The sequence below is a fragment of the Octopus sinensis genome, linkage group LG6, assembly GCF_006345805.1.
Source record: "Octopus sinensis linkage group LG6, ASM634580v1, whole genome shotgun sequence".
In the NCBI taxonomy this organism is placed as follows: domain Eukaryota; kingdom Metazoa; phylum Mollusca; class Cephalopoda; order Octopoda; family Octopodidae; genus Octopus; species Octopus sinensis.
In genome coordinates, this window is record NC_043002.1 from 111,451,470 (window position 1) to 111,479,344 (window position 27,875).

The window sequence follows — 27,875 nt, forward strand, 5'->3', positions numbered from 1 at the left end:
GGTAAGTAGCTTGCTAACCAACCATATGGTTCTGGGTTCAGTCCCACTGCGTGGCATCTTGGGCAAGTATCTTCTGCTATAGCCCCGGGCCGACCAATGCCTTGTGAGTGGATTTGGTAGACAGAAACTGAAAGAAGCCTGTCGTATATATGTATATGTATGTGTGTGTATTTGTGTGTCTGTGTTTGTCCCCCTAGCATTGCTTGACAACCGATGCTGGTGTGTTTACGTCTCTGTCACTTAGCGGTTTGGCAAAAGAGACCGATAGAATAAGTACTGGGCTTACAAAGAATAAGTCCCGGGGTCGATTTGCTCGACTAAAGGCGGTGCTCCAGCATGGCCGCAGTCAAATGACTGAAACAAGTAAAAGAGTAAAAGAGATAGATTAAAATATAATTTGACTGATCTTTCTCTCCAGCTTACTCAATGTGTTATTGGTTCCTCAGACAAGAAAAGACTGAGTTCAGCAAAGCATGTCACCCACCTTACCAATTGTCACAGTGATGTGCTATTATTCACCATCTAGTCTATTGCTGTCTGAAGAATGAACTAATCAAGGAAACTCCAGAGTAAAAAGCCATTGGATCAGTCAGAATAAACTATTGCACTCTACTACTACAGTGGATGGAAGCACTCCGTCGGTTACAACGACGAGGGTTCCGGTTGATCCGAATCAACGGAACAGCCTGCTCGTGAAATTAACGTGTAAGTGGCTGAGCACTCCACAGACACGTGTACCCTTAACGCAGTTCTCGGGGGATATTCAGCGTGACACAGAGAGTGACAAGGCCGGCCCCTTTGAAATACAGGTACAACAGAAACAGGAAGTAAGAGTGAGAGAAAGTTGTGGTGAAAGAGTACAGCAGGGATCACCACCATCCCCTGCCGGAGCCTTGTAGAGCTTTTAGGTGTTTTCGCTCAATAAACACTCACAACGCCTGGTCTGGGAATCGAAACCGCGATCCTACGACCGCGAGTCCGTTGCCCTAACCACTGGGCCATTGCGCCTCCTAGGAAAAATATTAAGCAACTACCGACTGGTTGTTTAGTTAAAAAGGACATAACTGATATTGAATATTACAAAAGGAAAGGCAATACGTGGAAAGAAAGATTCTAGAAGGCTACAGGATACGTGGGAAGACAGAATATGTGGAAAGACAGATTTTAGTAGACAGCAGAAGACTTTTACAGACACCTTGTTGGAATGTTTGACAACATGATGATGATGTTGGGGAGATGGCAGATAAGAATATGAATCTGAGGCAGAAAAAGCTAGAAAAATAAAAGTGGAGGATTAAAGAAAGAAAGAAGGAAAAAAAATGAATTGATAAGGAAGATAAAAGCAAGAGGGAGAGAAGATGAAGATGGATAACAACAAAAATAAAGCAGTGCATAATGTATCATATAGACATATTAAAGCGCTGATAATGTTTTTGTAGCTTGGTTCAAAGATATTTTACCTGAGGAAGTCCCCTCTTTTTGGCTCGGCTACTAACTTTAGAGGGATCTGCCTGTAACATACGCCCATATTCTTCACAATGCTCTTTGTCTTCAGCCCAAGAATAACCTGTGTGCAAACAAAATGGAAAAGAAATTAGTACAAATCACTCCAGAAAATATACAAGTTGTAAGTTGAAAGTTTTTGACATTGATAGGTTTTCATTGGTGTGGGTAAAATTTTTGATATAAATTCTAGCATATCACTTTTATATTATAGCAAGTAGATTGGGATACTCTTTTACTTGTTTCAGTCATTTGACTGCGGCCATGCTGGAGCACCGCCTTTAGTCGAGCAAATCGACCTCGGGACTTATTCTGAACCGCTAAGTAACGGGGACGTAAACACACCAGCATCGGTTGTCAAGCAATGCTAGAGGGACAAACACAGACACACAAACATATACATACATATATATATATATACATATATACGACAGGCTTCTTTCAGTTTCCGTCTACCAAATCCACTCACAAGGCATTGTTCGGCCCGAGGCTATAGCAGAAGACACTTGCTCAAGATGCCACGCAGTGGGACTGAACCCAGAACCATGTGGTTTGTAGGCAAGCTACTTACCACACAGCCACTCCTGCGGGAGGGAGATAATTCTCTCATCAAGTATGGTGTTAATTAACAACTAAGTTTGTTTTTAAAGTAAGTTTAAATGACAAGTTTTTTTTTCTCACTGACATTTTGAGGGAAAGTCACTCAAAATGTCAATGCTATGATAAAAATGATAAAAATAAAAACATGAAAGAAAGAAAGTACAAATTAAACAGTTCGAACCCAGAGAAAGATGACATTTTATAAGTAAAAGGTAAAGTTACCTAAAAGATAGAAATGAAATAGTTATCTGTGTTCTGATAGTATAGTTATATCGGTATAATAAAATAAGATGCTATGTGTGTCAATTTATTTAATACAATTTGGATGAAAATGCAAATAATAGTTAAAAAAAAATAATCCAAAGTAAAGTGAAAATGTTATATCTATAAAGAAATACCTAAAGAAGGCGATTAAAATAGCTATTATTTAAATCAGATGATTAAATTTCCAGATTCATCTAAAAACATTGTCAAGATAGCAAAACAGCTGAAAAATACACACACAAATAAATAAAAGTATAAAATAACTCACCCTCTCTCAATGACCAATCCATACCCATTTCTAAAGCTTCTTCCAAAGCTCTGAAATTAAACAAAAATTAAATCAGTATTAACTAAAAACTGAACTATATGCATTTTGTAAAAATCTCTAGCTTCTAACAGCTTTGAGAGATTAATAATAGAGAAAGCACCTTGACTTTAAGCATTAATTATCTACTACTGCTATTGATAAAAAAAAAAAATACAGTCTTTTAATTTGATGATCTTCGTTTCAGTGATGTTAAATTAACGAGTATATCAAACCAAATCAAAATTGATGAACATCAATGGAATTTGTATCTTTGTGGTACCAGTGCCGGTGGCACATAAGAAAACCATCCGAACGTGGCCGTAGCCAGTACCGCATCGACTGGCCTCCGTGCTGTGGGCACGTAACAAACACCATCCGATCGTGGCCGTGCCAGCCCCGCCTGGCCTCTGTGCCAGTGGCACGTAAAATACACCATCCGAGTGTGGCCGTTCGCCAGCCTCGTCTGGCACCTGTGTCGGTGGCACATAAAATCACCCACTACACTCTCGGAGTGGTTGGTGTTAGGAAGGGCATCCAGCTGTAGAAATACTGCCAGATCTGACTGGACTGGTGCAGCTTTCGGGCTCCCCAGACCCCAGTTGAACCGTCCAACCCATGCTAGCATGGAAAGCGGACGTTAAACGATGATGATGAAAGCACAAGACTTTAACCCTTTAGTGTTCAGATTACTCTGTTAAATGTAATACTTTTCACTCAAATTGTTTTGAATTAATCATGCATTATGTTATAGCTTTGAGGTTTCAATGATGTGATTGTTTATTTTCAGAATGGCATTGTAGGTTAGGAGTGAGAGGCTAGATATCGCCAGTTTGAATATAAAATATGTGGAATATATTGGGCCGGATTTAGCCGATTTAAACACTAAAGGGTTAAGCATTAATTATCTACTACTGCTATTGATAAAAAAAAAATACAGTCTTTTAATTTGATGATCTTCGTTTCAGTGATGTTGTTAAATTAACGAGAATATTGTCAAATATTTCAAGTACACGTAATCTTAATGTAATTCTCAGACTGAATAAGCATGACACATGTGACAAAATGGGTCTTTGAATTATAGGATATGAAAACAGGGAAGACCCCCAACCCTTCAGGAATCACCACTGAGATGCTTAAAATATCCGGTGGAGTGGGATATGGCCTAGTCACTTATATAGTTAATCAGGTGGGGGTCACTTCCCATGGCTGATTTTACAGCATTATAATCAACTGCTACAAAGGTAAAGGTGACACCTTAAACAGAAATATTTACAAAGATATCAAATTGCTGGACCAGGTCATGAAAATTAAAGAGAGGGTCATAGCTCAATTAAGTAGGAAGAGAGTTAACCTAGATGAGATGCAGTTTGGTTTTGTGCCAGGGAGAAACACTACTGGTAAGGCAATTGCAGAAGAATTTAGCCAAGAATAAACCTCTGTACTTGGCTTTTATAGACCTGAAGAAAGCTTTTTGACAGTCTCCAGCTCCCTCATCTGGTGCTCAAAGTAGAAGATAGGGATAGATGAATGGTTGGTGAGAGCAGTACAAGCCATGTACAAAGATACTGTCAGTGAGGTGAAGGTTGGCAATGACTACAGCAATGGATTTAGTGTACAAATAGGAGTTCCTCAAGGGTCAGTTTTCAGCCTCACCTTGTTTATTATAGTCCTCCAGGCCACGACAAACAGGGGAATTTAAGACTGATGACCTTGTTCTTATAGCCAAATCACTACCAGAACTAGAGAGGAAATTTCAGGTCTGGAATCTAAGGACCTTAGAGTTAATTTAGATATAATTTAAGAGAAAAATTGGGTAGAAGAGGCATCAACTGTAGTGTGCAAAAGGGAAGACTTTGCTGGTGTGGTCACGTGATGTGTTTGGATGAGGACAGCTGTATAAAGAAGTGCCAATTTCTAACTGTGGAGGGAACCTGTGGAAGGTGTAGACCGAGGAAGATGTGGGACGAAGTAGTGAGAAAGGATCTAAAGACACTGGGCCTCACATAAAGACACTGAAGATGACAAAGAACTGAGAATTGTGATTGTGATTGAGAAGACAAGTCAAGCTAAGTAAAACTATACATATATGTTTCTTTACTACCCACAAGGGGCTAAACACAGAGGGGACAAACAAGGACAGACAAACGGATTAAGACGATTACATCGACCCCAGTGCTTAACTGGTACTTAATTTATCGACCCCGAAAGGATGAAAGGCAAAGTCGACCTCGGCGGAATTTGAACTCAGAACGTAGTGGCAGACGAAATATGGCTACGCATTTCGCCTGGCGTGCTAACGGTTCTACCAGCTCGCCGCCTTTTATGTCCATACATATATCCTCTACATCTCTCTCTCGGCCAAGATGTCCTTCTCATGAGGGCTTGCATGTGCTGGAATGACATAAAAATGCCCATGCTGGTGCCATGTAAAAGCACCTGTACCAGTGCCGCATAAAAAAGTACCCAGGACACTTTCTGAAGTGGTTGGCATTAGGAAGGGTGTCCAGTCAAAATAGACAATTGGAACCTGGGCAGCTCCCCAGCTCCTGTCAAAACATCCAACCCATGTCGGCATGGAAATCTTTCATATAATGATGATGATGATGAATTCATCCAGTGGGTTTCTAGGCAAAAGGCTTGGATCAACCTGAGTATATGGTAGAAGACATTTGATGCCATGCAATGGAATCAAATTTGGGACTTCAGGATTATAAAGCAAACATCTCAGTCAAGTGGTTATGCCTGTGTCCTCAACTTAAGGATTCCTGAATGCATATACTAGTTTGAACATGAAAAAATACATTAAAATAAGCTCCTGTAAAAGGCATGAAAACAGGGAAACAACATAAACACATTCTGAATGTAAGGAAAACCCTCCCTATTTTTCAAATAGAAAATAAAATCTTTTTTGTTTAACATGAATGCATAAAATTCTTATCGTCAAAAGAGCATTTACACATTGATATTTAAAATCGTTTATTGTCTATACACAAAATTTTGAGGCATGATTTCAAAACATGATAATTGCCTAAAACACAGCCACTAAATTTCTAACATGAGATCATAGCCTGATGTCTAAATAGCAGTTTCTTAAATGAATAATGGTAAATTAACTTACTGAGCATTCATAGGGATTATTCCCTTTGAACCAACACCAACTGGAATATGGTTAAACATGCATTGGCACAGCTGTTCCTTAATAGGATCGACATCTTTTTCATCCAAATTGGTTCGCAACAAACGTACACCACAGTTAATATCAAACCCGACACCACCAGGGGATACCACAGCTTTTGGGTCACTCATATCAAATGCAGCCATATTACCTGATGATATAAAGAAAAAAAAATAAAATAAAGAACAGAAGAAAATGAGTCTCTTGACAAGATTGAATTAAGGGTGTGCTGAAGGATGGTATTTACATCTTCAGAATCACAAAATGTAAGCTAGTTTGGCTATTGTAACTCATTAGAATGAGTTCCAGTTAGCTTTGTTCCAGCCAATGTGAGCCATTTAAAGGTGGTGGTTTTTCTTTCTGTCCGTAAGAGTCAGATTGGTAATGATCATAACATTATTGGCGTTGCCTGAATATTCCCAGATAATAATACAGATAACAATTTCAGGAGCATTGGTGAAGAGCAGACACAAAGTATTGTTACTTTCTGTTGGGGAGGAGATTACTTGAGTGTGCTTTGAATTCAATACAAAGTCAAAGAAATCATTTTTCAGCCAGTGAAAGCTTTCACCATCAACTTCTAAGGGTAATGCTAAAAAAAATTTCTTTGAGAAAATATGGCAAGAGCATCTAATAGCAAATGAAATGAAATAAAATACTGAGCCTCTATTACTTTTTCTTTTCTTCAGGCTTAAACACACACACAATGGTCAAGAAGTGACCAACAAACAAACTGATACAAAGTCAGCAACTGTTGAACTTCTGGATATAAAAAAAAAAAAAAAAAAAAAAAAAAAAACTCAATGGCAAAATACCAAAAATAAAAGAACTATTTTGTAAAAAGAGTTTATTTATTTGAAATCAGTATATTGCAGATCAAAGGCCAACAAAATAACATTCAAGTATCATCTTACCTATAGCAAACCCATAGCCTGAATGGACATCTGGTAATCCAATGGATTTCTAGAATTAAGAAAACAATTTTAAGTCAAGATCTTTTAAACCCTTGTTCAATATGCTTTTGCAACAAAAATTACACCATCCACACTATCATCATTCTCCCATTACATTTGCTTTCCATCCTATTACGGAATGGATAAGTTGTCATGGTTAAATGAGTTCTTATTCTGAGTTACAACAGCCCTCCTAGATTCATCTGCCCTTAGGTTTCATCTTCAGCTTGGTTTCTACAGCTAGATGTCTTTCCTACGAGGGAGGTTCAATAAGTAATGCCCCTGACCCACTTGCAGTTGTTTGATCTAGCTGACATTTTGCATGTGCAATTATTTATATCTCTATAGATTAAGTGGCAACTTACAGCTCTGAACTAATTGTGGTTTCTGATTTACAGGTGTTTGAACTGAGTCAAGTGTGAAATGGAGCCTGTTGAGTGTCGAGCAGTGGTCCGGTTTTTGTATTTGAAAGGACGTACACCACGGGAGACTTTTGATGAAATGAAAGTAACTTATGGTGATGATGCCCCATCATATGACCTTGTAAAATGCTGGCATCGTGAATTCAAACATGGTCGGAACTCTGTGGAAACAGCTCCCAGATCTGGTCGCCCCCTTCTGCCATTGATGAGGCATCTGTCCGTCAAGTTGAGGCTGCCATTTTGGAAGATCGACGCATAACTATTCACCAAATAGCCCATGAGGTCATCATTAGTACCGGGTCTGTGGAAACTATCATTCATGACCATTTGCATATGCAAAAGGTGTCTGTCAGATGGATTCCCAGGTTGCTCACACCTTTCCAGAAGCAAGAACGCATCGAGTGCTCGAGGATGAATTTGGAGACGTGTCAAGAAGATGAGTCAAAATCTTTCAAAAGACTGATTACACAGGATGAAACCTGGGTCCATCACTATGATCCAGAGACCAAAGCCCAGTCAATGCAGTGGAAGCACCGTGACTCACCTCCTCTAAAGAAGGCAAGGGTGCAGCCCTCCGCTGGCAAGGTCATGCTCACAGTCTTCTGGGACCAGGACGGAGTAGTGATGACAGATTTCCTGGCAAAGGGTACCACAATTACAGGAGCCTATTATGCTTCACTTTTGAGGAAATTAAGAGAAGCTATCAAAATCAAGAGGTGGAGCAAGATCAGCAAAGGCATCCTCCTATGCAGGACAACGCTCCGGTCCACAACTCGCTTGTCGCCAGATCAGAAGCACAAGCGTGTGGCTATGAACTCCTCCCTCACCCCCCCCTACTCTCCTGACCTTGCACCCTCTGATTTTCACCTCTTCCCAGCCTTGATTTCTGAAGTCACGTCGTGGTTGGAGGACCAAGCTGGGGTCTTCTACAAAAACGGTCTCCAGAGCTGCATTAAACAATAGGAGAAATGCGTAACTCTGGGTGGTTCCTATGTAGAAAAAGACTAATAACTGTGCCAACTTTCATTGCTCTACTGCTATGGGAAGTGGGTCAGGGGCATTACTTATTGAACGCCCCTCGTACCACCAACCGTTTCACAGAATGTACTTTGTGTATTTTATCATGGCATCAGTACTAAAGAGGTTATCATTTTCTTGACAAGACTAAAGGATTCTCTTTAAATATTTGTGTGTGTGTGTGTGTGTGTGTGTGTGTATATATATATATACTCTTTTACTTGTTTCAGTCATTTGACTGCGGCCATGCTGGAGCACCGCCTTTAGTTGAGCAAATCGACCCTGGGACTTATTCTTTGTAAGCCCAGTACTTATTCTATCGGTCTCTTTTGCCGAACCGCTAAGTAAACACACCAGCATCGGTTGTCAAGCAATGCTAGGGGGACAAACACAGACACACAAACATATACACACACACTTATATATATATATATATATATATATATATACGACAGGCTTCTTTCAGTTTCTGTCTACCAAATCCACTCACAAGGCATTGGTCGGCCCGGGACTATAGCAGAAGACACTTGCCCAAGATGCCACGCAGTGGGACTGAACTCGGAACCATGTGGTTGGTTAGCAAGCTACTTACCACACAACCACTCCTACGCCTATATATATATATATATATAGAACTATTGCTACTCTCTATATTATAATCAATTTAATGTTCGTCCATTTATTGTTTCAGTGTAAAGTACTACGACATACAACTGATCCTGACAAGGCATAACACGTTTGCAACAATGGAAAAGTATTTGGCAAGTAGTCTAAAACACTTGGTCTATCCTGTCTCCATTGTTTGTAAAATAATTCATTACCAGTGGATTTGAACACAGAACCAGCAAACTCTAAACAATATTTTGCTGCATTGTCTCTGCTACCTCTAACACTTACATTTTTTTAATCAATACTCAAACAAATACTTTACCAACAAAGAGAATTTCTCTTTAGCTACTTGAACACTTCACAGCAGCAACAGCAGCTGAATTTCAGTTTTCAAATTCATAAATAAGATTACAAGTTTTAAAAATTCTAAATTATGGGCCAAAAGGGTCTACAATAAAGACAAGATGTTCATAACTAAAATACTAATCAAGTGCTTAGATCTATGCAAATGGAATTGGTTGGAACTTCAAGACAACAACAACAATCATCAATTTGCTGCAGTCAAGGGTTTTGTCAAGTTCTTTTGAAACAATTTACTCTAAGTTGTGCTACTGACTGGTTGAAAACGATTGCCCTCAGATAATGTTGGTACTCTTTTTGAGTGATGAAGAAATCTGATTAGCTCTAAGCCTTCATCAACGTTTAACGTCCATTCTCCATGCTAGCATGGGTTGGATGGTTCGACCGGGGATCTGGGAAGCCAGAAGGCTGCACCAGGCTCCAGTCTTATCTGGCAATGTTTCTACAGCTGGATGCCCTTCCTAACGCCAACCACTCCATGAGTGTAGTGGGTGCTTTTTACGTGCCACCCGCACAGGTGCCAGGCGAGGCTGGCAACGGCCACGGTCGGATGGTGCTTTTTACGTGCCACCCGCACAGGTTCCAGGCGAGGCTGGCAACGGCCACGGTCGGATTGGTGCATTTTACGTGCCACCAGCACGGAAGCCAGTCGAGGCGGCACTGGCATCGGCCACGATTCGGATGGTGCTTTTTACGTGCCACCGGCACGGAAGCCAGTCGAGGCGGCGCTGGCATCGGCCACGATTCGGATAGTGCTTTTTACGTACTACCAGTCCAGGGGTCCTGGCATCTGCCGGGTGCCAGTCATAGGATTGGTTCAATTTCGATTTCGATTTCACTTGCCCCAACAGGTCTTCGCAAGCAAATATGTTGGCATGGGTGCCTGTCGTCGGATGAGGTTTGATATCGACTTTGTTTGCCTCAACAGGTCTTTGTGTGTCCAAGGGAGGAAAGGCATGCATAAGTGGGCTGGACTCACTTGAACAGTTGTGCTAAAAAGACAGCACCTATACTAATCAATATGAAAATGATGAAAAATAACTCTTTCAGATTGATTACTACTGAAACTCAGTGTAATATGGTTCTTTTCCTGAAAGGCTAATTACAAATCTAAGAAGCTTATTGTACAAAGAAGAGATGCAAATGCTGCATACATTTTTCACGAGCAGCTTGGCCATCAGTAACTAGCAGGAAATGCAAAAATTACCATATCTTCATTAACACATATCTTACAGTAATTTTACTTTGAATCATCATCATCATCATCGTTTAACGTCCGTTTTCCGCACTAGCACGGGTTGGACGGAGTCTGGGAAGCCAGGGGCTGCACCATGCTCCAGTCTGATCTGGCAGAGTTTCTACAGCTGGATGCCCTTCCTAACGCCAACCACTCCGCGAGTGTAGTGGGTGCTTTTTATGTGCCACCTGCACAGGTGCAAGGGGGTCCGGCATCGGCCATGATCAGTTGAAGCTTTTAACGTGCCACCGGCACGGAAGCCAGCCCGTTCGGATGGTGCTTTTTATGTGCCACCGGCACAGAAGCCAGTTGGGGCAGCGCTGGCATCGGCCACATTCGGATGGTGCTTTTTATGTGCTACCGGCACAGAAGCCAGTCGAGGCAGCGTTGGCAACGGCCACGTTCTGGCACAAATCCACATTTTTTCAGGAGTTTAGCATATTCAATGGCATCAATTCTCTGTATGCAAACAGATCCTATTCCACCAACTAAATAGTATAAAGTCCACTGCTCCACCATTCCCAGTGAAATCAAAAGACTTTTACTTTTTACCTGTACAATACCAGGAAGTGCAGCAACATTGCCAATCTGTTTCATAGCAGGTAAAAAGCCTCCAAATCCACGGTTGTTACAAGACTGTTTTAATTCATCAAACATCAGTTTCTCCAAGTGATCATTTACATAAAATAATCCCTCCACCTGCAAGTAGAATATTACAGAAATCCAATGATTCACTAAAAAAAATAATATATAGATAATAATGCTTCTGTCAATTGGTATTTCTAAAAACACGAAAAAATAAAATATGTAAATGATAAATGTAAGTCATTCTCCTGAGAAAGTTTGACCCAAGCCAGGGGCTCTCAACTAGTTTCTTGAGTATTTTGGGGGCCATTTGAGGATAAAATATATGAAATTAACCCTTTCGTTACTGCATTTATTTTGAGATGCTCTGTATTTCTTTCAATTACTTTAAATATAACAAAGAATTTAGTAAAATAACTTAGTCATCATTCAGCTGGTGTTAGGAACATAAATTGTGACTAAGGTTTGGTGGGAGATTTTAATTCAAAACTTATGAAAAGACGACATTTGTACAACGGAGCCAGAGCCGGTTTCAGCCAGGTTGGTAACGAAAGGGCTAAACAAGAAATTCAATTAAATATAAAATAATGCAATCTAATGGAAAACAACATAGGTCAATGTAGGAACACACACTGACAAATCATGTTTAATTGCATTCTAATATGTGACAGATGAATTTTTTGTAGATCAGTGAAAATTGCTATGGACATCACTGGTTGTTAAGAGTTAGTTTGGTACTTCACAACAGAATCATTTCATTACACATCTACTTTTACAGTTACAATGAACAAAGCCCACTTGACATCATTTAGGAAATGTTTTTACAAAAATCAAACTTAATAGGAACAGAGTGAAAAATTTTAATAAATTGTGGATTTGATGATGTACAAAATCCATGAAGCCTCACAAAACCCAATCCAGCATTGCAGTATGTTATGAGTCCACAGGGTTCACCAGCAGAATACAAAGATGCAAAAATAGATTAAACTATAGAGAATGTACGCACCCAGTCTGGCACATTGCACCTCAGATGATTAACCACTCAGTGTAGGAATATGCAGAATGGTTTTTAAGTAGATGACACGTAAAAGCACCATCCGTTCGTGGCCGTTGCCAGCCTCGCCTGGCCCCCGTGCCAGTGGCATGTAAAAAGCACCATTCGATCGTGGCCGTTGTCAGCCTTGCCTGGCCCCCGTGCCAGTGGCATGTAAAAAGCACCATTCGATCGTGGCCGTTGTCAGCCTCGCCTGGCCCCCGTGCCAGTGGCATGTAAAAAGCACCATTCGATCGTGGCCGTTGTCAGCCTCGCTTGGCCCCTGTGCCAGTGGCATGTAAAAAGCACCATTCGATCGTGGCCGTTGTCAGCCTCGCCTGGCCCCCGTGCCGGTGGCACGTAAAAAACACCATCTGTCTGTGGCCGTTTGCCAGCTACGTCTGGCCCCCGTGCCGGTGGCACATAAAATGCACCCACTACACTCACGGAGTGGTTGGCGTTAGGAAGGGCATCCAGCTGTAGAAACACTGCCAGATCAGAGTGGGCCTGATGCAGCCTTCTGGCTTCACAGACCCCAGTTGAACCGTCCAACCCATGCTAGCATGGAAAGCGGACGCTAAATGATGATGATGACGGCATATTTGAAAGAAGACATCTGCATCTAGGCCATAAATCTGCTCAGAGCTGATTGGGGTTACATAGCAAATGCTTCCCATTTTTAGAAAAAAAGATGCATAAAAATATTTAAAAGCCATCACACATTAAACTATTTATGAGAACATTCTTATTCTGGTTGGTTGTTATTCTGCCCATGGAGTTGAAGTGAAATCTATTTTAAAGGCAAAATAAGACAAACATATTTTGCCCTTAATCTTTTAGTATTCAGATTATCAAATATAATGTGTATTTATTTACATTAATCAGGCATTAATCTTGCAGTTTTAAGATTTCAATCATGTGATTCTTTTACTTGTTTCAGTCATCTGACTGCGGCCATGCTGGAGCACCGCCTTTAATCGAGCAACTCGACTCCCGGAACTTATTCTTTTGTAAGCCTAGTACTTATTCTATCGGTCTATTTTGCCGAACCGCTAAGTAACGGGGACATAAACACACCAGCATCGGTTGTCAAGCAATGCTAGGGGGACAAACACACACACACGCATATACATACATATATACGACGGGCTTCTTTCAGTTTCCGTCTACCAAATCCACTCACAAGGCTTTGGTCGGCCCGAGGCTATAGTAGAAGACACTTGCCCAAGGTGCCACGCAGTGGAACTGAACCCGGAACCATGTGGTTGGTAAACAAGCTACTTACCACACAGCCACTCCTGCGCCTATGATTGTTTATTTTTGAAATGACATTGTAGGGTAGGTGTGAGGGGGGGGCACCTATGGCCAGTTGAAATACTAAAAGGCTAAAGCAGGGTTTGAACCTATGACTTTGTTGTAAACATTCCAGTACTCGTACTTGAGCATCTCAGCTATTTTAGTTTTCTTTGTTAAAATTTAAATAATATTTGAAAGCCAACTTTTATGCACTTACATTCATATTGGAAACAAAACCTTTCTTGATTCTCCAACTGCGAGGAGTAACCTTCTCCAGATATTTGAGTTCTTCATTGTAGGTCCTCATGGTTGTAGATGTTGAGAAACTGTCCATAGAGAAAACAAACATGTTCATAAAATTAGCGAAAGTTTTTGGCTTGTAAAAATTTAGCAACATTAATAAATGACAAATTGTAATGAATGATAAAATACGGTGTGACCATGAGAGTTGTGTATCATTATAGGATAAACTTTCAATTGTAAACAATTTCAGAGTATGGAAAATACAAAAAATAAATATATAAAGCTAATAACCTGATCAGTTCAATTCAGCAGCTATTAAAAAAAAAAATCAGTCAATGAAGGAGACTTGATAGATCTGTTAGAATTATCAACCAAATCTCCCTCAGTCCACCCCTAACATCTTAAAAAAGGAAGAATATAGGATAAAATACTCCTAGATATATGACCGCAGCAAAATGAACTGGTCAGGACTGGAACATCTTTCATCATAGGTCTGTTCAATCAAAACTGATCAGTGCTAAAACAAAGTAACTGTCAAATTGAGATATATTATCTTTAACCCTTTTGTTACTGTATTTATTTTGAGATGCTCAAAATTTCTTTCAATTATTTTAAATATAACAATGAATTTAGTAAAATAACTTAGTTATCATTAAGCTAGCGTTAGGAACATAAGTTGTGACTAAGGTTTGGGGGAAGATTTTAATGAAAAACTAATGAAAACAAGACATTTGTACTACAGAGCCAGTTTTGGCTGGGTTGGTAATGAAAGGGTTAAAGATCATGACTTAGAGAATAAGGGAGAACTGTGTAAGAAGTGTGTGAGTTCAAGTCCAGTTAGTGGACATGTACACAAACATGGTAACTTTATCACCTTATGACAGAAAAGATCACATCATTTGAAGAAACATTACTCATGGGTGACAGCAGCATGAAAAACAGTAAAATTAAATTTGTATTATTTATTATCATTGTCTTTGCACAGCTTCTAATGCTGGAGATCTACTATGGTGTCAGCTGTTCACTATCAGTGAACTAAGGTAATACCTCTTGTTTTTCAAGCACCTTCCAGAGTATTCAAAGCAGTTCCAAGCAGTGCTGTTTTCTGCAAGTGCTCCACCCTTATTGCAGCCCCTATTTGTTCCATGTACTTCTCAAGATTTTTACTCAGTTTCCAGGGCTCTGACAATTATTGATACTACTACCACCTTTTTTCATCAACCACAACTGCTTAAACCCCCCAAGCTAACCTGACATATCTATCGACTTTTCTTTCTTCCTTATTGCATACCTTGTTGTCAGCTGGGCATGCTATATCTATGATACAGTACAGTTTTTATTATTATTATTATTTTTTTTTTAAGACTTTGTGTATTAAATATATTGACTGGAAATATTTGTACGTTTATGGAAACAATAGTAATTAATGACTAATATTGTTTTTATTTTTTATAGCAATTATGGAAAACAATTCTAAACAAGTTTTGGTTTCATTTTAACACCACCAGTGAAATGTAGTCACCAACTTACTGCTGCAGCAGTAATGGGAGAATTACTGTATACAGTCTTGTATATTAGTTGAGCCTGGGATGGTGTGATGTCTTTTTGACTTGTATGTGACATGGATTTAAGTAAGGAAGGTTGACTATCATCTTCTGCCTCACTCTCTTGTCCCTTCCTGATTCCACTGGCAGAACAAAGTCAAGATGACTAGAGATATTATTATTACTATTATTAGTTGAGTAGGAAATAGCCTTAAGAGAATAAATAATTCAGAGATACCTCTCTATGAAAAACAATATAGAGCATCACTATTAAGTATGTTGAAGGCTATGTTTCACTGATGGAGGGACAAGTTCAAAACATGCCTGCAGTGGTCTCCCATACCTGCTGAATAATAAATGATTATTTCTGATTTAGGTACAAGGCCAGTAAGCTTGAGGGGAGGAAATTTATGTTTTGAAATCTAATGAAGATTACTTAGGACAAACAGGATAAACTTTTAGAAAATGAATAACTGTTTATCAACAAATCCCAAATCCCAGGACACAAAAGAAACTCATTAGTGAACATTTGAATTTATATGCATTAAATAAATTCCCTAAATATTGGTTTCAAAGCCAGGGTTAAATTGGTTCTGGTGGAATTTAAACTCAGGATGAAGAGCCAGAAGAAATCCTGCTAAGCATTTCACCCAGCATACTAATGATTCTGCCAGCTTGCTGCCTTAAATTCCCTAAATATTAAATTTTCTCATTGTACCTAGTGGATGATGACACCTTTGCACCACTCAGGCGACAAACCACCAATCCATAGACCTGTTTGAGTAGTCATTGCTGGTGAGGGTTTTAAGAGGTCAGAGTGCAAATCCTACCTCAACATCTTTTAGCTGCCTTTTAAGAAATGCAGAGGAAACATTGGGTTCATTCTTAGACATGCTAGTCCCCACACAGAACTAGAGGAATGTGAAATGAAGAGTCTTGCTCAAGAAAACAACATACTGCCTAGTCTAGGAATTGAACCCATAACCTGGCAACCATGAATACAACACCCTAACCACTAGGTCATGTGCCTTTACGATCTTTGTCAAAATTCATTGATGAATATTGATTCCTACATGGCTTCATCAATAAACATCAAAACATTTTTTTCAAATTTGATTTAAGATGTTATTTTTGTAGTATTTTAGTCAAAATTTTACATGCTTGATGTGTACACTTTAATAAATTTTTATTGATTTCTTTTAGAATATTGAGGCGCAGAAATCCTTAATTTCAAACATGAAAAAAGAAGAAATGTATTTACTTTTTTTTGCATTAATTCAAGCTTGGACATAATGCTTCCCAAACAGTCATCAATATCAAGAGCATGGGGTGAAGGGTCCACTTGTGATCAGACAGTACACTGGTGGTTTGAGAGATTCCATGGTGGAGATGAGAGCCTTGAAGGTCAAGGAAGTAGAGGATGTCCATCTACCCTTGATGATTAGCATTTGAAAACAACAGTCAACAAAACCCATGACAAAGTGTCAGAGAAATGTTTCATATGCTTGGTATTTATTTATTTAAAAATTTTTTTATTTTATCTAGTTTCAGCTCACGAGCTGTGGCCATGCTGGGGCACCGCCATTTCTGTAAGAAACTGGAAGAAATGCATGTTCATTTGAGTAAAATGAGACCTGCACTTGTTAATCAATGAGGTCCGATTCTGCTCCACAACAACGCTTGAGCGCACATTTCCAGGGTGACACTGCAGAAACTCACAGACTTGGAATACGAGACTTTACCACACCCTCCCACTAACTACCACTCTTACAAGCATCTAGACACATTTTAAGGCAAAAAAACCTTGTTCAAGGATTTCTTGGCATCAAAACCTCTGGATTTTTTATTGAAGAGACATAAATGACCTTGTTAATCGATGGGAGAAATGCATAGCGATTCAGGGATCATATTTTGAATAATTAAAATCTTTGTATAAATCCAGTTTTTCCAAAATATAAACTTATTTATAAAAGTGGCCATTATTTTCCAAACAACCTAATTTTTAAGTCTCTGCACACCTAACTCTCTAAAGCTTTACTCTGAGATTAAAGAAAGAAATCAACCCTATACCTTACTTTTCATCTCAGCAATAAGAAGGTATAAGAGTGTGTGTATCATCATCATCATCATCATCGTTTAACGTCCGTTCTCCATGCTAGCATGGGTTGGACGGTTCGACCGGGGATCTGGGAAGCCAGAAGGCTGCACCAGGCACCAGTCTTATCTGGCAGTGTTTCTACAGCTGGATGCCCTTCCTAACGCCAACCACTCCGTTATATGTGTATTTATTTAATGGGTTCAATACCAGAAACCTGAAACACTGGTCCCAAAATTACCAATGTTAAAAAAAAATTCTATATTTAAACTGAAATCTCATTTTTACATGAAGATTAATGCAAGGTTTCATTTAGTCAAAACCCAAACATACTTATATGCAAGAATCTTTTTCCAAACATGAAGTTAATAAACCAAGTAAATAGGAAAAAAAAAAATTACTGATTTCTTTTGACTAATATTTTTTTAAGGGAGGAGATAAACTGTGTTGATCCCTCAATTTCTCATATCTACTGGTATTTACGGGAGCTTTGTTTCAAATAAACACCAAATCTCACTCAAATTACATTGCACAATATTAAACAAAGACATTTGAAGGCCTAGATATACAGAGTGAAAAAACACAGCAGGTTGGTCATGAATACAGGTGTTTACAAACAAATCTATTCAAATCATCTATACCAGTCTTTGCCTGACAACAATTCATTATTTTGTGTTGGCCTTATGAGTCATCTTAGTGTTTATACATTTCCTTCTTTATTTGTGTGTTGTTCGACTGCTGTATGTGGTTTGTTGTGTGTATGTTTACATAAAGTGCAGATTTACCCATTACTAGAATACATATGGTATACCCTGGGATAAATCTCTGATCATGTTAAGTTAAAAAAAGCTAACAAACTGAATGGTCTGTTAATACACATCTTTAAGTAACTAGTATTTTATATGAAGTTTCTAATATCTTCTGTCTCTTTTGTTGTCAGTGATAAGTGTGAGCAGATACATAATGGTACACTTACTGATGTTGAAAAGAAAGATGCGTTGAAGTGCTCCAATAAAAAGTTATTAAATATGGAGAATGCATAGGAGAAAGAGGGGTTTTCTTAACATGGACCCAACAGAAGAACCAGCTATCCTAGTCAACAACAGTATGAAAGATAAAGCAATCAAAGATATGAAGGCAAGGAATGCCCCTGGGCCATCATGAATCATTGCCAAGATGCTTCTAATATCTAGCAGGGTAGTTTATAGCCCAGTCAGCCATATATCTAGTTAATTGAGTTTTACAGCCAGTGAAGCAATATTGCAGTCGACTGTTACAAGGTCAAAGGAGATGTTTTAGACAGATAATTACAGAAGTGTCAAATTACTGAACTAGATTATTGCAGAAAGTTATAGTCCAATTAATTATGAAGAGAATTAGGACAGATGGGATACAGTTCAGTTTTGTGCCAAGGAGAAGTACTACTGGTGTCTTCTTCCTTATCAGGTTTAGCTAAAAGTAAATCATTGTACTTGGTATTCTCTAACCTGGAGAAAGCCTTTGAAGGGTTCCTCACTTTGTGATCTGGTGGTTGCTGAGGATGCTAGGGGTAGACACATGGCTTGTGATAGTCATACAAGTCAAGTACAGGAGTGTTGTTAGCAAGGTGAGAACTAGCAACAAGTACAACAATGAATTTGGTGTACAAATAGACACTCAGTAATGTTTAGTTACCAGTCCCCTCCAATTTATCATAGTTCTCTAGGTTACAACCGAGGAATTTAAGACTGGCCACCCTTAGGAACCACTCTATGCTGACGACCTCATTTGTGTAGCAGAATTTGCATTAGAATTAGGAGAATAAATTTCCAGGTGTAGAGGCAAAACCTGGAACCAAAGCACCTTAAAGCTAACTTAGTAAAGACCAACATTCTAGTTAGTAAGAAAATGGCTCTGCTTGATATGTAGGAACATGTAGAAAAGGAGTAGGTAGAAATTCCATATGGTATGCTCAATGCAACTTATTGGCACATAGGGAGATTAACTGAGAAAGCAGGCTTTGTCTGTGGCCGATGTGCAGGAACAATAAACACTAAGGCGCAGGAGTGGCTGTGTGGTAAGTAGCTTGCTTACCAATCACATGGTTCCGGGTTCAGTCCCACTGCGTGGCACCTTAGGTAAGTGTCTTCTACTATAGCCTCTAGCCAACCAAAGCCTTGTGAGTGGATTTGGTAGACGGAAACTGAAAGAAGCCCGTCGTATATATATATGTATGCGTGTGTGTGTTTGTCCCCCTAGCATTGCTTGACAACCGATGCTGGTGTGTTTATGTCCCCGTTACTTAGCGGTTCGACAAAAGAGACCGATAGAATAAGTACTGGGTTTACAAAAGAATAAGTCCCGGGGTTGAGTTGCTCGATTGAAGGCGGTGCTCCAGCATGGCCGCAGTCAAATGACTGAAACAAGTAAAAGAGTAAAAGACTAAGAACACAAGGGAAACAAATTTTCTCAAATGCTCTAAAAGTAGAAGATAGTTTCTGTGCCTGAGTGGTGCAGGAGGATGTTCTGAAAGTATAGTTGCTAGCATAGGAAGGAGAAAGCTCAGAGAGCTATCACTTCTGTTGGTAACAAAAGGGCTTCTTTTCAGAGTGAAAGGCAGATTGTATGATGCTTATGTATGAACAGTAATGCTTCATGGTTGTGAGAGGGGCTCCATGTGCAGAAGATATGCTAAGACTAGAGAGGAATGAAGCTTGTATACTCCGTTGGATATGCAATGTCAGTGTGCATGTACAAAGCACAAACCTTGGGAGAAAAACTGGACATAAGAGGAATCAGATGTAATCTGCAAGAAGATGATTTCACTGGTATGCCAACATGATGCATACAAATGAGAAGTGTTGATTGCTAAATGTAGATGGAACTTGTGGAAGAGGGAAACACAAGAAGGCTTGGCTTCTTAGCTTCATGCTCTTGCTTGATAGGGCTGGAGTCATTCCAAGTTAGTGATCCCAGAGGTGTCATCACGCAAAAAGTCAACCAGGCTCACCAGTGCTCTCCATCACTGGTGGTTCCGGGCCAGCCCCTCTGCATCCTCTAATGTGATGTACTACTGTACAGAGCTTTTTACATAGGTGCTTTTTACATGGCACCAACACCAGTGGGGTTGCCAATTAACTTGCAAGACAAAGACCTCTTAGTTGAGAGAGGGAGTGGAACAGAGTAAAGTGGTTGTGTGCTAGGTGAGAGGTTAGAGTAGAGGGACAAATAATTGTCTTATCCCAAGGAGATATTTGGTTACCCTGGGAGAAGGGAGGGAGCGAGAAGCATCTGGAGATCTTCCCCAATCACGTCCAGCCATCGGGTGCTGGGCCTGCCTTGAGGCCACTTCAAACCCACAGCTGCTGCATTGAATGAAAGTAAAGCCCTGGTAGGATGATCTAGTGGGAGACAGTGGACATGTCTGTACCAGTAGATAGCTACAAGGTGGGAGGCTGTGGGTTGATACATGTGCGCGCAGTTCTTTGTTGGAAACATGATGGTACCATCTGATGCTTCTGATGGTTTTCAGCACTCTGCTATCGAAACCGTCAATTATCTTTCCAAGGGTCTGCAAGAGAGGCCAAGACAAAAAAAAAAAAAAAATGAAGGCTGATCTCAAAACACTGAGCCTCATGGAGATGACAATGGACTGAGATGAATGCTGAATTGTTGTGCCTGAGAAAAAACCTGTCTGAATGAAAAAAGAACTATGTTTACGTCTATCCCAGTCAAGTCTTCACCACCACATCTTCCAAACATCCACCTTTCCAACTACAGCCCCACTCAGTTGCTATGAGAGCAGAATATGAACATATTTCATTCTCCTTTGTGCTACCAGGTACCTCCCCATTCTTCCTGGAACCATTTGCTGTTAACATCCAACCCTCATTTTCAACATCCTCCCATTCTGTGCCTCCATGAGATACATCTGAGGATTGTCATAACCTTATCTGCTACCATTCTCATCACCCTCTTATATCAGCTATTTATGGTTTCCTTTCACCTTTGCCCTCGTCCTCACTATATATTTCATTACTGCCCACAAGGGGCTAAACACAGAGGGGACAAACAAGGACAGACAAAGGGATTAAGTCGATTACATCGACCCCAGTGCGTAACTGGTACTTTATTTATCGACCCTGAAAGGATGAAAGGCAAAGTCGACCTCGGCGGAATTTGAACTCAGAACGTAACAACAGACGAAATACCTATTTCTTTACTACCCACAAGGGGCTAAACATAGAGGGGACAAACAAGGACAGACACAGGGATTAAGTCGATTACATCGACCCCAGTGCGTAACTGGTACTTAATTTATCGACCCCGAAAGGATGAAAGACAAAGTTGACCTCGGCGGAATTTGAACTCAGAACGTAATGGCAGGCGAAATACGGCTACGCACTTCGCCCGGCTTACTAACGTTTCTGCCAGCTCACCGCCTTCTATAGTCACTATAGCCACCCTAACATACCCAACAACAATCTCTGTCACTGTATATGTTATTCCAACCCCTCCTCCAACCTGCACATCATCTCCATATTTACTGATCTAACTACGGGGTTTATTATTCTGCTGTTCTGTTTCCTTTCTGTACTCCCACTTACCACATCCTTCTCCTTAAGCCACTTATATTCTTTCACCCCCACCTCTCTTGCCATACTGATATTTACCACTGACCACACGTCCACCCATGCTTCATTAACTACATTCACCTCTACACCCATTTCTAAGCATCTACACTTCTAAGCATCTACACTTCTAAGCATCTACACTTGTATCAGGAGAGCATCTATTTGTCTGATTGTGTGTGTGAATATATATATATATATATATATATATGTATACATATCATCATCATCGTTTAACGTCTGTTTTCCGCGCTAGCACGGGTTGGACGGTTCGATCGGGGTCTGGGAAGCCAGGGGCTGCACCAGGCTCCAGTCTGATCTGGCAGTGTTTCTACAGCTGGATGCCCTTCCTAACGCCAACCACTCCGCGAGTGTAGTGGGTGCTTTTTACATGCCACTGGCACAGGTGCCAGGGGAGTGTGGCATTGGCCATGATCGGTTGATGCTTTTAACGTGCCACCGGCACGGAAGCCAGCCAAGGTGGCACTGGCATCGGCCACGTTCGGATGGTGCTTTTTATGTATAAGTCGTATAGAGAGTGATGTTCTATAAAAGTGTGAGGAGAGATGTTTAGAGATAGGAAGGCATGACTGTAGCAAGTGATGGTGAGGAAAATTGGAGTGGCTGGGAGTAAGTTAGATATGTGTGGATAGGCACATGAGAGAGATTGGAGGGGCCTGCAGTAGGCATCGGGGAAGATGGATTTAGACAGAGGCCAGATAATGGGTGTGTGTAGGGGGGAAGGGGCATGGCTGGAATAAGACAATTTTTGACTCTTACAAAACAATTTAATCCTTTAGCATTCAAACCAACCATATCCGGCCAAAATATTTAACCTGTTTTATATTGAAACTGACCAGCTCTCGCCCCTCACCTCAGCCCTACCATGTCATTCTAAAACTAAAAAAATCACATCATTGAAATCTCTAAACTACAAGATAATGCATGATTAATTCAAAGCAATATAAATAAGCAAATATCACATTTGACAGAATAATCCGAACACTAAAGGGTTAAGCCATCAAGTGAAACTAAAGGTAGTGGTGTGAAAAGGAACTGTAAATGTAAAACACTGGATATTTAACTAGACCCATGTAAAAAGTGGGAGAAAAAAATCAGCTACATTGCCAAAACATTGAAGTTTGCAACATCCACAGTAGGAACATCACATGGCAATGAAGAGAAAATGAAGTGCCAAGAAGTTATTCTAACAGCTCAGATCTTTTTTTTGTATAAAACTAATGTGATGCTTGGAATGGAGCAACTCTTTATATGGATTGAGGATCAGACTCAACACATTGTATCAATAAACATCATAGTAATTAAGAAAATGCCAAAGGTTTGTTTAATGATTTACAGAAAAAACAAAGGTGAAATTTGTAATGCAAAACGAATTTCTGGCCAGTAAAAACTGGTTTGAAAGATTTAAGATATGCTTGAATTTTTAAAACACAAAAATGAGGCTGCCAGTCCTGATACAGAAGCTGCTGCTAATTATCCTATGCAACCGAAAGAAGTGATTGCTGAAGGGGAACACACACTGGAATAAGGAGACGATGTTGATGAAATTGCTCTTTCCTAGTAGCTAATCATCATCATCATCATCGTTTAACGTCCGTTTTCCGCGCTAGCACGGGTTGGACGGTTCGACTGGGGTCTGGGAAGCCAGGGGCTGCACCAGGCTCCAGTCTGATCTGGCAGAGTTTCTACAGCTGGATGCCCTTCCTAATGCCAACCACTCCGCTAATGTCAGCTAAAACTTATTTCTTGAGATGAGAAACCAATACCAGGATTTAAAGCTTCTAGCAATCATCTGTGGCTTCTTCTGGGAGGAAAAAACCACCTGCGATATGAAATTAAAGCTTCTAAACAGGTATCATTCCAAAAACCCCAAAGGCTTTCTTGGGTTATACAAATTTGTCTCTGACTTGGTGTTCAAATAAGAAGGCCTGGATAACCAAGAGCTTTCCCCCCGTTTTCTGTTGTTCTGCTGTGAAAGTTATTTGAGACTCCCTTCGGTCATGACTGACCATGGGATTGCACCTAGAAAGTTACCCTCCTAGACACAAGTCCAGGCAATGATGTTTATGGAAGACCAGCAGTCGCCCATGCATACTGGCTGCCCCTCTCTATGCCATCAGTGTTATCCAAGGGAAAGGCAAAGGCCGATACGGCTTGGCACCTGTGACGTAGCAACTCATTTCTACAGCTGAGTGAACTAGAGCAACGTGAAATAAAGTGTCTTGCTCAAGAACACAACACGCAGCCCGGTCTGGGATTTGAGCTCACAACCTCACGATCATAAGCTCGACGCTCTAACCACTGAGCCATGCACCTTCACATGTGAAAGTTATAGTGCTAGACATAGTATTTCCAACAAAGCATTGCTCCTTTTATACAAATGCACCCAGCCACCCAATGAACTTAAATAAGTTTTCTCAGAATGTGAGGGTAGAATATATTCACAAGAGTAAAATTTCATTGCTCTGGCTAACTTTAAGATATGTTAGAACTTCCAAACAACTTACATTGTGATATTGGCAAATGATGTAGAGTTCGAAGAAGTTATAGAGGATGATGTGGTTGCTAGTGTCCCATAGAGAAAGTTTATCTAATGAGGTACTTAGAACAAAATCAATCTGAGAATACAAATAAGAATGTGAAAATTCCACCAACTTGACAAACTGAATGGCAAAGAACATCGGTAAAGGGGTGGCACTTACAGAGGAAGGTTTTCAAGTTTTTGCTGATAATAAACTTAATTTTGCATGTTACATAAAAATTTACGGGAGTTTACAATGAACTCAATTCCTTCAGTGAATTGTACAAAAAACTGAGACGCCATAAACATCATACAATTTTGCATAAGTTTTTCACCCACCAAGTAAGCTGTTGATGAACTATTAGAAGATTGTGTCCCTCATCCTCCCACCATCCTTCATAGAGTAGTCAACATCTTTTGTGGTAAGAACTTACCTTTTACGATATTATGATTCTTATATATTATATTCCCTGACGTATTTCTCATTTTTTAAAATATATTTATTACATGTACTGTGTTTAAAAATTATTTTCCTACATAAAAGTGGTCGTGTTGTTTTTTTTTTGCTGTCATTTTGAAAATCAATGGGAAAAATTGATTTTGCATTACAAGTTTGAGGAACGCATTGCTGCCGTAACACGGGGCATTCATTTATTTAGACATTTATCATCACTTAAATTACAAAGATTTATCAAATTATTAATCTCCTACATATGTATATATATGTAGCGAATAATAAACATAGATGTATATATATATATAGTTACATCTATGTGCACATTATGTGGGTGTGTGTGCGTACACATACACCTATGTGACACTTAAATACGCAATACAATATTTGGATGAGTATTTGCGTGTGTATATGAATTTGCTGGTTATATGTAAGATCAGTATAAACTATCCAGACCATTTCTGAGCACCATTCCTTACAGTAGTAGTAGTAATAATACTTGGAACGAAATTCTTAAAGCAAATAAAAACCCGCAGCGGACAGATGTAGGTATTCAATGCCACGAGGAAAATTGAAAATTAGCTTATCAAAGATCCAATTTACCTTACTTTATAGAATAGATTATATTTAAACAGTGCTGCAGGATCATTAAGTGATATTTGAAAACCAAATCAAAATTTATAATTAAAGCATGTGAGGAATGGTCATTGCAAGTAATAATTTTTTTCAAGAAGATGGAATCAAGTTACTCAATGGTAAGAATTCGTTAATTAAGGCCTACATATGAAGACAGATAGAATTATGTCACTTTAAATAGGTAGAACTTTTAAGCATACTTTGGATATACGTACTTAAGCAATTTATGACAATTATTTCGATAGATTATATATATATATATACCAATTAAGGACTGAACACGAAAAGTGGACAGTCAACATGCTAGATATAGACGTCAAATCGCCATTCTCCACAAAGATTATGTTCTCAAATCAAACTCAGCATTTTATATATATATATATATATATATCAACAATATAAGGAATGGCCCTAATAGGCCATTCGACTCACTAGAAAGAGCAGCCAAACTCAAATCGCTAAATAGTTGTAATTCTGAAATTGAAAGAGAAATAAAAAACATTTACCCTTTTCATCTCTGTATGTATATGTATATATATAATACGTATATATTATATGTATGTGTATTTGGGTACTAGTATCGTGTATTTGTATCTCGGAATGCAGATATCTATATATATATGTATGAATAGCAATTAACGAAAGAAGAAGTATTCTGATAAGGAAACGAAACAGATAATAAAATTATTAGTAAATTTTGATTTAGTTGGTTAAATTTAAATTAAAATATTATATAAATATGTATTTATTAAATATATATTTACCGGCTTTGTTAAAGACAGCAAAGACAGAGAATAAAAGCTGCGACCGGTTCCACGTTTCTGTCAAATCAATTGCAACGAGTTTCAAGACACGCAACTCTTCAGGGAAAAGAACAAAGGGAGGAAAAAAAAATATTTAAATTAAGTACAATATTTAATAAACAATGACGTTTCAAATATTTATTAAATATTATTAAATATTCCTTTTTTGCAAAGAAAAAAAAATCAGCTTTGAAATAAAATAAAATAAAATAAATTGTATTTGCAAAAAAAGTTCTTTGTAAACGACGTAAGCGACTTATATATATATATAAATGGTGAAAGTAATATACGTTTTTGGTTTATTAAGTTTTTATAAATTTTCTTGCGTTATATCGCACAAAGACTTATGTACGAAATAAAACAAAGCAATATCTTCAAACATATGTGTATATATTTAAATTTTGCTCCCCGTTTTTGTCTTCCTTTGGCCCTGATGAATATCTAGATAATACATTATAGATTATTCTAATTACCCCTGCTAAGCGGCCTTGCTGTAGTTTCGAACATTCGCCAAATCCGGCCTCATTTTCCTCGATGCTATCAATTTATCTCCATTCATTTGGTAAGTTCTTAACTGATTTACACTAAACAAATTCATGCATTGTCTTTAATAATTAATATACGAATATATATTTGATCCGCTGAGCCTGCAATTATGTTTAATGGGGCTCAATTTCCTCGATTAAATCCAACCCTAAACTGTCCTGGTACCCGCCTTTCACTTGACCATTGCTTAATAATGTCTGCTTCTTACCGCTCGCTTCGCTTCTCTCTTCTTTATAAATAAATAAATACATTTAGCGACGTTTATTTTTCTCTCATTCTTTAAAAACAAAGCCATTAAACCTAATCCATACCTAATCGGATAATCATTGCTATGTTTTGAAATGGCTTTTTTCAAATAATTCCTCTCCAAGAAACCGCTGAAAATTCTCAACTCCAGACACAGAAAATGAAGTTTGCTACATTTCACTTACGAACCACAAGTATGGTGGATCGAATTTAGCAGTATGGCCTTCTTGCCACACACACACACACACTTATTATTTTCTTCTCATTCTTTTTATAAAATCTGGACTACTTTTTAAAAATAAATTGGCAATCTTTCGATCTTTCGTTTCTAGTAGACCTTTCCGTCGATTTCCGTAAAAAAATTTTTTTTTTTACATATGGGCTTGCGGGAACTTTTGAAGTAAATGAGAGCGAAAGAGACTTAAGAGAAAGCGATTGTATGACGAGGGAAGTTCTTTTGAAGTTACCGTGCATGTGAAGCATTGATGTACATGTGTGTGTGTGTGTGTTTGATGGGGTGTGGGAGACAGACAGTATGTTGTGTAAGTGAAGAGACAGAGAGAGTAATGTGTGAAAGAAAGAGATAACTGAAATTTTTTACTCGGTGTATGTGTATATATATGTATGTATATTACTTCAAAAGTTCCCGCAAGCCCATATGTAAAAAAAAAAAAAAATTTTTACGGAAATCGACGGAAAGGTCTACCAGAGACGAAAGATCGCCCTTTTTTTAAAAAAATAGATTCACAAATGGAGGTGCCCCAGCATGGCCACAGCTCAAGAGCTGAAACTGGA

The 27,875-nt window shown here is 39.0% G+C and overlaps 2 protein-coding genes across 4 annotated transcripts in view; one reads left to right on the plus strand and one right to left on the minus strand.

Moving 5' to 3' along the window:
- Window positions 1-27,875, minus strand: part of LOC115212962 (RNA-splicing ligase RtcB homolog) — a 56,080-nt gene that overhangs the window by 19,623 nt on the left and 8,582 nt on the right. Inside the window, exons 2-8 of the mRNA XM_029781818.2 lie at window positions 26,250-26,345; window positions 13,579-13,687; window positions 11,000-11,146; window positions 6,764-6,812; window positions 5,793-6,000; window positions 2,636-2,685; window positions 1,461-1,567 (exon numbers count right to left, since the gene is read on the minus strand). Of these exons, the coding sequence (XP_029637678.1) occupies window positions 1,461-1,567; window positions 2,636-2,685; window positions 5,793-6,000; window positions 6,764-6,812; window positions 11,000-11,146; window positions 13,579-13,668 (651 nt within the window). The 5' untranslated portion in view covers window positions 13,669-13,687; window positions 26,250-26,345. The remainder of the gene's footprint in view (window positions 1-1,460; window positions 1,568-2,635; window positions 2,686-5,792; window positions 6,001-6,763; window positions 6,813-10,999; window positions 11,147-13,578; window positions 13,688-26,249; window positions 26,346-27,875) is intronic.
- Window positions 26,755-27,875, plus strand: part of LOC115212961 (general transcription factor 3C polypeptide 1) — a 39,758-nt gene continuing 38,637 nt past the window's right edge. For all 3 annotated transcript variants that reach the window (XM_029781815.2, XM_029781817.2, XM_029781816.2), the window contains exon 1: window positions 26,755-26,850. The gene's annotated coding sequence lies outside the window, so the exon portion shown is untranslated. The remainder of the gene's footprint in view (window positions 26,851-27,875) is intronic.